General features: G+C 46.6%; 1 protein-coding gene across 1 annotated transcript in view; it reads right to left on the bottom strand.

Moving 5' to 3' along the window:
• Positions 1-6,831: 6,831 nt before the first annotated feature.
• Positions 6,832-9,194, bottom strand: part of LOC115475132 (5-hydroxytryptamine receptor 5A-like) — a 40,653-nt gene continuing 38,290 nt past the window's right edge. The window contains exon 2 of the mRNA XM_030210871.1: positions 6,832-7,164. Coding sequence (XP_030066731.1) covers positions 6,832-7,164 — 333 coding nt within the window. The remainder of the gene's footprint in view (positions 7,165-9,194) is intronic.

Raw genomic sequence — 9,194 nt, 5'->3', positions numbered from 1 at the left:
TAGGCAAGAAGTGGGTGGGCACCAAGTTTTCTTCCCCCACCCCCCAACCACCACCAAAAAATATCTCAGCTGGCGGGAAAACGCTTCTTTCCATCTTGGCAGTCTGCAGCAGGCATGTGCTGAAAAATGAGCATGCTCAGGTGCCAGTATCATGGAGAGTAGCGTTTTTGTTACCATAAGGGGGAAGTCTTCAGCTGGCCGAGCTTGGGATCCCCACCAGCTACCACTAAGTGTGTGCTACTGTGGGGTGGGCCTGAGCCCTAAATGGGTGGGCACCTCTGGCTAGGCCACTGGTTGATGCAAGGTTATTAGGTGCCCTAGACAAACTTCCAGCTTTGTGTCTTCAATTTACTTTTGAGCCCCTAGCTCCCCAAGAGAATTTGATAATTAAACTGAAAAATTATGATCACCCCAACACCACCCTCCTAGAATGAACTTGTAAAAATGTATATTTTGACACTGAAATAGAGAAATATGATGGCAGATAAAGGGCCCATCCAGTCTGCCCAAACCACTAACTCCTCCTTTTCCTAAGGGAACCAAGTACACAGTATATACTTAATGAGAGCTATTTCCAAAAGCTATTTGACCAGGTAAATGAGCTATTTAGAAATTGCCCTCCCTTTCTGTTAGTAAAAGTACGTTCTGATGGTTTTTTTGACTATGGTGTTAGGACTGCAGCTGCTCTTTGCTAGGGTTACCATATGGCTGGAAGTAAAACCCAGACTGGCTCAATCTGTCCTCTTTTTTCTGGAGCCATATGGTAACCCTACTCTTTGCTGCCCCCAGGGCCGTGCCGATGCGGTAAGCGGGGTAAGCGCCGCAGGGGGGCGCCATCCTCTGGGGGACGCCGCCGCTGCGTGCTTACCTTACCCCTCCTGCTCCCATGTAGGAACTGCCCGCCCTCTTCTCCCCCCCAAGATCCCTTTCCTTTTTTTTTTCTTTTAAATTTATCTTCCTCCAGCAGCGCAGCGTCAGTGAAGGAGGCGGAGCTCCCAGTCCCCACGTCTCTAGCCTTCCATTGGTTCGCTCAGTGTTCCGCCTTCTTCTGACATCATCCTTGACATCAGAAGAAGGCGGAACACTGAGCGAACCAATGGAAGGCTAGAGACGTCGGGACTGGGAGCGCCGCCTCCTTCACTGACGCTGCGCTGCCAGAGGAAGGTAAATTTAAAAGAAAAAAAAAAGGAAAGGGATCTTGGGGGGGGGAGAAGAGGGCGGGCAGTTCCTACATGGGAGCGGGAGGGCAGGGGAGAGAGGAGCATAGATGGGAGGGCAGGGTTCATGGAAGGGAGAGAGGGGAATTGCTTGATCGGGATGAATGGCGGGGGCAGGGGACAGATGGGCATGGATGGGTGGGAGGGTAGGGCTCAGGGAGATAGGGGAATCGCTGCCTTGGAGCCAGGCAGGTGCGGGGGGGGGGGGGGGGCGGCGGCGGCGCCAACTGGTAGTCTGCAGGGGGGCGCCAGAGACCCTTGGCACAGCCCTGGCTGCCCCCTGATGATGCCACCCTTGGCAACCTTCAAGACCCACAATGAAATGGGCCAGAATACTTCAAAAATAGGATGTCCTTCTACACAGCTCCAAAGTCGTTAAAGTCTTTCCAAGGAGTATCCTTAACCACACTCTCTCCAAAGGACATCACTCAATGAGACATCAGCCAACAAGTCTTATTGGAAGTAGTCCCCATGCTCTGGAATGCACTTGTTGAAAGGCTTCACTCAACACAAGACTATCTCTAGTTCAGGAAGTAGGTGAAAGCTTGGCTCTGCTCCCAAGCCTTTAATGCAAGAAGCAACTAACTTGCTAGTCCTACCTACACAAAGACAAACACCGGCTGCAAATACAGTACTGTAACAAGACTTGCTTATCCACTCTACCCTAGCTGAGATCATTTTCATGCACCTTTCTGACTCCACATGCAACTTTCTTTTAGTTATTCTCCTTATTCTCTAATTCCTGTTACTCTAATGTATCTGTCTATATCTCCACCCTATGCTGTCTATTAAGATTTTCTATTGTATATCTCTCTCCTCTCCAATCTGTCCAAAATTCTGCGGCACGACTTATTGTCCGCCAGAATCGTTATACCCACATTAGCCCACTCCTCAAGTCACTTCACTGGCTCCCTGTCCGCTTCCACATTCAGTTTAAACTTCTCGTACTGACCTTTAAATGCATCCACTCTGCAGCCCCCCATTACCTCTCCACTCTCATCTCTCCCTACACTCCTCCCCGTGAACTCCGCTCACTGGACAAATCTCTCTTGTCGTCCCCCTTCTCCTCCACTGCTAACTCCAGGATTTGCTCCTGTTCTCTCGCAGCACCTTATGCCTGGAATAGACTTCCTGGACCTATACGTCTACCTCCATCTCTACCTGTTTTCAAATCTATGCTGAAAACAAACCTTTTCACGGCTGCTTTTGGCTCCTAGCCACTACTCAATTGCCCTCCCCTTGTCCCTTCCTTCCTTCTCACCCATTACTTCCCTCACCTGTAACTGTCTTGTCTGTCTGTATTATTTAGATTGTAAGCTCTTTTGAGCAGGGACTGTCTCTTTGTATCAGGTGTTCAGCGCTGTGTGCGTCTGGTAGCGCTATATAAATGCTAATAATAATAATATTGTGTTGACACTATAAGTAGCATACTATGCCATAATATGTACTGCTATTTGAATATTTTTTTCTGTTGATATCAGTAGCGTAGCCAGACCTCAATTTTTGGGTGGGCCTGGGGGTGGACTGGGTAGGCATGACCCACATATTTCCTCTCTATCCATACCTGGGCTGGCAGGAATCTCCGGGCCCAGCCAGCTGAAGAATCTTCTGGAGGCCCCCAAGGCTTGAGAAGTCTCATCCCTGCGCCAGTCACCAGCGTGGCGGGAAGCAGCGTTCAGCAGCGTTGCCTGTGTGCCTGCCTGCTTTTTAAAATAAGTCGTCTCCCCAGGCTCCTTTGCATTTACTTCTTCGCCCGTCGCAAAGCGCTGCCGTTCGCACAGGCAGCTCCACTCCCCTTTGCCGCGTCCATCCGGCCCTCTCTGATCCACTTCCTGTAGTGGATACGTAGGGCCAGATGGACGCGATAAAGGGGAGCAGAGCTGCCTGTGCGAATGGCAGCGCTTTGCGACGGGCGAAGAAGTAAATGCAGCGGAGCTTGGGGAGACGACTTATTTTAAAAGGCAGGCAGGCAACGCTGCTGAACGCTGCTTCCCGGACCCGGCGGAGCCGCGGGAGAAAAGGCAGCGACAGCAGCAGGATGTTGGATGGGCGGGCCTGGAGGGAAAGTGGGCGGGCCTGGGCCCGTCCAGGCCCGCCCGTGGCTACGCCCCTGGTTGATATTGCCTATTGTCTACGTCCAGATTGATCTTGTACACCACCTTGGGTGAATTTCTTCAAAAAGGCAGTGAATAAATCTTAATAAATAAATAAATAAATAAACTAGTTAGTCTGCCTACTGGTTAAGATGACCCTGAATGCTCTGTTCATCCTACTACTACTACTACTACTTAGCATTTCTATAGCGCTGCCAGGGTTACGCAGCGCTGTACAAGTTTAACATGGGGAAGGACAGTCCCTGCTCAGGAGAGCTTACAATATAAAGGTTACAAACTATGTAGTCAGTGTAGGTAACATGAATGGGGAAGGTGGTTGGGCGCCAAAAGCAAGGGAGAAGAGATGGGCTTTGAGTAAGGACTTGAAGATGGGCAGGGAGGGCGCATGGTGTATGGGCTCGGGAAGTCTGTTCCAGGCATAAGGTGATGCGAGGCAGAAGGGGCGGAGTCTGGAGTTCATCCCATTTAGTTCAGGCACTGAAACTACACTTCCAAATTAAAAGTCCACCCAAAGTGGTATAAAATTATTTGAAAACTTACGAGTGTCACTTCACAGTTATGCATATTATTGGACATGTGCCCCTGTTTCTTGAGATCATATATCTCCAACGACTCTTCAATAATCTAAGTATTGCTTTAGGAGTCACAAGTCCACAATGTACCAACGAAACAATGTACACAATAACAAATATAAATGTGTAAAGAAATTACTCAGTGTTTCACCACACATGCAACAAGTGCGTTATGAATGCGGAACAGAGCTGTGAGCTTCTTCCACTAATAATGGTGACAGTGTTCACACATCACCGTGACTTCTTATGTGAACAATAATAAAGAATAAAATGAGTACATACTATTCATGTGGATATTTGTGTCCATAAAACAATACAACATGTAAAACTATTTGCCCAGTAACAAAATCACTCAAATGTATAGTTAATTTTCAAATTGTTCTGTAACTTAGTTTTGCCATTATTTGAAAAGACTGCAGCTGTATGAGATGCCCTGTTTCGTTTTCCTTCACCAGGAACTGTAAGCGCAGTCACCCTGGACTCACAATGAAAAATTGATGGCGAGATGTTACTGCATACGTTTTTGGCTGCACTTACAGCACATTCATGACACACTTCTTGCGCATATGGAGGGGCATAATCGAAAGGGACGCCCAAGTTTTGTTGAGGACGTCCTCGCAAAACACCCCGCTGGAGGGGCGGGGAAACCCGTATTATCAAAACAAGATGGACGTCCATCTTTTGTTTCGATAATACGGTCGGGGACGCCCAAATCTTGAAATTTAGGTCGTCCTTAGAGATGGTTGTCCCTAGACTTGGTCGTTTCTGATTTTCGGTGATAATGGAAACCAAGGACGCCCATCTCAGAAATGACCAAATGCAAGCCCTTGGTAGTACACTGGTCCCCCTGACATGCCAGGACACCAACTGGGCACCCTGGGGGGGGGGGGCACTGCAGTGGACTTCATAAAATGCTCCCAGGAACATAGCTCCCTTACCTTGTGTGCTGAGCCTCCCAAAACCCCCCTAAAACCGACTACCCACAACTGTACACTACTACCATAGCCCTTACAGGTGAAGGGGGGCAGCTAGATGTGGGTACAGTGGGTTTCTGGTGGGTTTTAGAGTGCTCGCTGTTTCCTCCACAAACGTAACAGGTAGGGAGGGGGATGGGCCTGGTTCTGCCTGCCTGAAGTGCACTGCACCCACTAAAACTGCTCCAGGGACCTGAATACTGCTGTGATAGACCTGAGTGTGACATCTGAGGCTGGCGTAGAGGCTGGCAGGACATATTTTTAAAGATGTTTTTTGAGGGTGGGAGGGGGTTATTGACTACTGTGGAAATAAGGGGAGGTCATCCTCAATTCTCTCCGGTGGTCATCTGGTCATTTCGGTCACCTTTTTGTGCCTTGGTCATAAATAAAACAGGACCAGGTAAAGTCGTTCAAGTGCTCGTCAGGGACACCCTTTTTTTTTTCCATTATGGGCCGAGGACGTCCATGTGTTAGGCACGCCCAAGTCCCGCCTTCTCTACGCCTCCGATACGCCCCCTTGAACATTGGCCGTCCCTGTGATGGAAAGCAGTTGGGGCCGTCCAATATCGGCTTTCGATTATATCGATTTGGACGACCCTGTGAGAAGGACGCCCATCTTCCGATTTTTGTCGAAAGATAGGCGTCCTTCTCTTTCGAAAATGATGGTGACACACTGAGGGGGTTCTTTTACTAAGGCACGCTAGCATGCCTTAGTAAAAGACCCCCTAAGTAATTTCTTTACACGTTCACATTTTTTTTGTGTACAAGGTTTGGTTCGTACATTGTGGACTTGTGGCTCATAAAGCGATACTTAGATTATTGAAGAATTGTTGGAGATATATGAGTTTTCTTCTCTTCTCACAGATATATATCTATCTATATATCTATATATTGCAAGTTCCTCCATTTGAACTTCCCCAGCTGTAAAGGAATTAAATACAAACAGGCATACGTTACTACCTTTGCGTACAAAAGCACACAGATATGGAACGCACTACCCATGGACCTAAAAACCACGAACAACTTAACCAGCTTTCGCAAATCTATGAAAACACATCTCTTCAACAAGGCATACAAAAATAATCCTTAAGGAAACAAATCACTCCCTACACCACCCAAATGCCTTAAACACCCCTCACACAACCTTACCTAACACCTTCTAATTAATTATTCTTTTACCTCCAGCCTATTACCGAATGTATCTAAGATTATGTAATGATGATATCATATTAACACCATGTAAGCCACATTGAGCCTGCAAAAAGGTGGGATAATGTGGGGTACAAATGCAATAAATAAATACATAAATAAATATAGATATATATTTGTTCAAATATTTTTGAGATACCTGTTTCTTGAGAAGCAGGTGATTAGCCATTACAGCTTCCATCTATTTAAAAACTGTCACACTATAATAAACTTTGTTTTATAGCAGCCCAAGAACTACAAGAGCTGATGACCGGCTCTGGGTCATCATTTATTTCTTTAATCAAATATACAGACTTCTGGGTGATGGCCAAGCACAACAAGATGAAATCAGTAAGAATGGAAGAAATAAATTTTCTTTATCATTAAGGTTAAAAACCCTTTGGAAAACAATTCTGATTTTAAGGTAAGTGCCGTGAGTGGGTTAACATTACACACAATTATTAATGTTAAGTTGGCTTGCACTTTTCAGACAAATGTAATCAAACATAGGACTCCAGATTGTACACAAAGGAAGGTGATGCAAAGAAGAGTCGATTTCATGCTATAGTTCACTGTGATTCTTTCACGTGCTTTTTTTTTGTCCGTTGAAAGTTATAATATACAATCGTGTTTTATTTCCATTATAACAAAATACTCTTCAGTCCTCTTCAGGTCTAATAAAATCTTTGAAGCAAGCGTTTATCTTTTGCATGCACATACAAGAAACTTCTGTAGGAAGCTGCATTGCAGTCTAAACACTGTGTCCTCATCTCTGCCTTACAAAAAGAGTCTTGAAGGCATTGTTGTAGTTTTTGTTGAAGGCTGTGTAAATGAGAGGGTTGAAGAATGAATTGGAATAACCAAGCCAGAGGAAGATGCTTTTCCATACTGGGGGGACGTTGCAGGAGCAAAGGGGACTGATCAGCTCGGTAACGAAGAAAGGGATCCAGCAAAGCACAAAGACTCCAATTAAAATCCCCACCATCAGAGCAGCTTTCTTCTCTTTCTGTTCCCGCCACGTTTCACCGTCTGTCTGGAAAGCGATTGTGGCATGACGGGCTGTGAACACCATCTGTGGCTCACGGGCGGCTTCCTTTACCTCAAAAGAAAAAGCAAAGACGAGTTTTTATAAGATACAAATACACTCTGTTACATGGTTTAAAACCTAATATCGCGGTAGAATCAGTCATCTGTCATTTCAGCAGACATTAAATAAATCAAAAGCATGTTCCACTATTGCTGTTGCTGGGGAGTGTGCAAAGCTCTGCATTTGTATTTTCTGACACTCGTTCAATGGAAAAGGAATTATGAATTACAGGTCAGGAGAGGAAGTGCCTGGGGAAGTATACGGTCTATTTTTATTTTTCTTTTCAGTCTTAGCTTATTTATTTCAGCAGAGCAAGCAACAAAAGTAACAAAAAGAAAAATATGAACATTATAACTAGACTAGTAAAAAAGGCCCGTTTCAGTTTTTAAGGAAACGGGCGCTAGCAAGGTTTTCCTCGTAGTGTGTATGTTTGAGAGAGTGTGTGTGTGAGAGTGACTGTGTGTTTGTTTGTGTGTGTGTGTGAGAGAGTGTGTGTGTGAGAGTGACTGTGCGAGTGTGTGTGTGTGTCAGAGAGAGAGTGAGATTGGGTGTGATTGTGTCTGTGAGAGAGTGTGTGTGTGTCAGAATGACAGTGTGTGTGAGTGCATATGTGAGAAACAGCGAGACCGAGAGTTTGCTGAACTCCCTTCCCCTCCCCCCTTCCACCCCTGTCTGAGTTCCTGAAACCCCTCCCACTTCTTCACATGTGAGTTCCAGGACCCCACCTCCACTTCTTCCCATCCCACTCCGCCTCTCCGAGTTCCAGGACCCCCTCCCTCTCCTCCTCCCCCTTCTTCCCATCCCCCCTACCCCCTAATCCAGGACCCCCCCTCCCCTTCCATTTCCAGGACCTGCCCCTACCCTTCCAGTTGATTTCCAGGAATCCCCTCCCCCGTGTCGTTTCAAGACCCCCCTCTGTAGTTTCATGACCCCCTTCCCCCCCCCCCCCGTGTCGGTCATGACCCCCCTTCCCTCCCCTGTCTTTTCAGGACCCCCCTCCCCACCTCCTGCACGTTTTTACCTCCCGCACGCTTCTCACAGCTTCTCCTTTTGCTTCTGTTTCAGCTGTTCCTGTGGTCCCGCCCTCAAGGGCAGGACCACACAAACAGCAGAAACAGAAGCGATAGAAGAGGCTGTGTGATGCGGATGACATCACTGATCTACTGCCGGAATCAGACCACGGAGCCATGGTCCCAGGCAGAGACCGAAAGTTGGAGGTGAGAATTATTATATAGGATAACATACTTAAAGGTAAGCATGGATTATGATACAACAAATTATTATAACGTCACATCAATAAAGGAAATCAAAGTGTACCATTTGTTGTTAAATGTGTAACAGATTCCTTTGCTTTCCTAAGTAAGTTTCATCTCTTTAAGTTTGAAGAACTAAGGGGTCCTTTTACAAAGGCGTGCTGAAAAGTGGCTTGCGGTAGTGTAGGCGCGGATTTTGGGCGCATGCAGAATCATTTTTCAGTGCGCCTGTAAAAAAAGGCCTCTCTTTTTTTGCCGAAAATGGACGTGCGGCAAAATCAAAATTGCCATGCATACATTTTGGGTCTCTGACTTTAATGCCAGCTGTAGACCTAGTGGTAAAGAATTTGGCCGGTAAGGACCTACACGTGTCAGATGCCACTTGGCGCGCCTCTGCTACTCGTGTCCAAAAATAAAAATTATTTTTTAGACGCACGTAGCGGACGCGCGTCAATAATGAAATTACCGCAGGAGCCACGTGGTAGTTGGGCGGTAAGTCCATTTTGGCATGCGTTGGGCATGCGTAGGCGCCTACGTGGCTTGGTAAAAGGGGCCCTAAATTCCACCATTTATCATATGTCACTTGTGACAAATCTTTCCAATGTGATAAAATTGTCTTAATTGCAAGAGATATTAGGGAACCAAATAAATAATAACCCTCTGAAGCAGTGGCGTAGCCAAGGGTGGGCCTGGGTGGGTAGCAGCACACCTATGGTGTGGCTGGCAGGGATTCCCGAGCCCCACCATCTGAAAACTCCCAACAACTGTCCCTCCTGCATACCTTGTAGA

Source organism: Microcaecilia unicolor, chromosome 7, assembly GCF_901765095.1.
Source record: "Microcaecilia unicolor chromosome 7, aMicUni1.1, whole genome shotgun sequence".
NCBI lineage: Eukaryota > Metazoa > Chordata > Amphibia > Gymnophiona > Siphonopidae > Microcaecilia > Microcaecilia unicolor.
The sequence above is the reverse complement of the archived record's forward strand: the minus strand, read 5'-3'. Positions and strand labels throughout refer to the sequence as shown.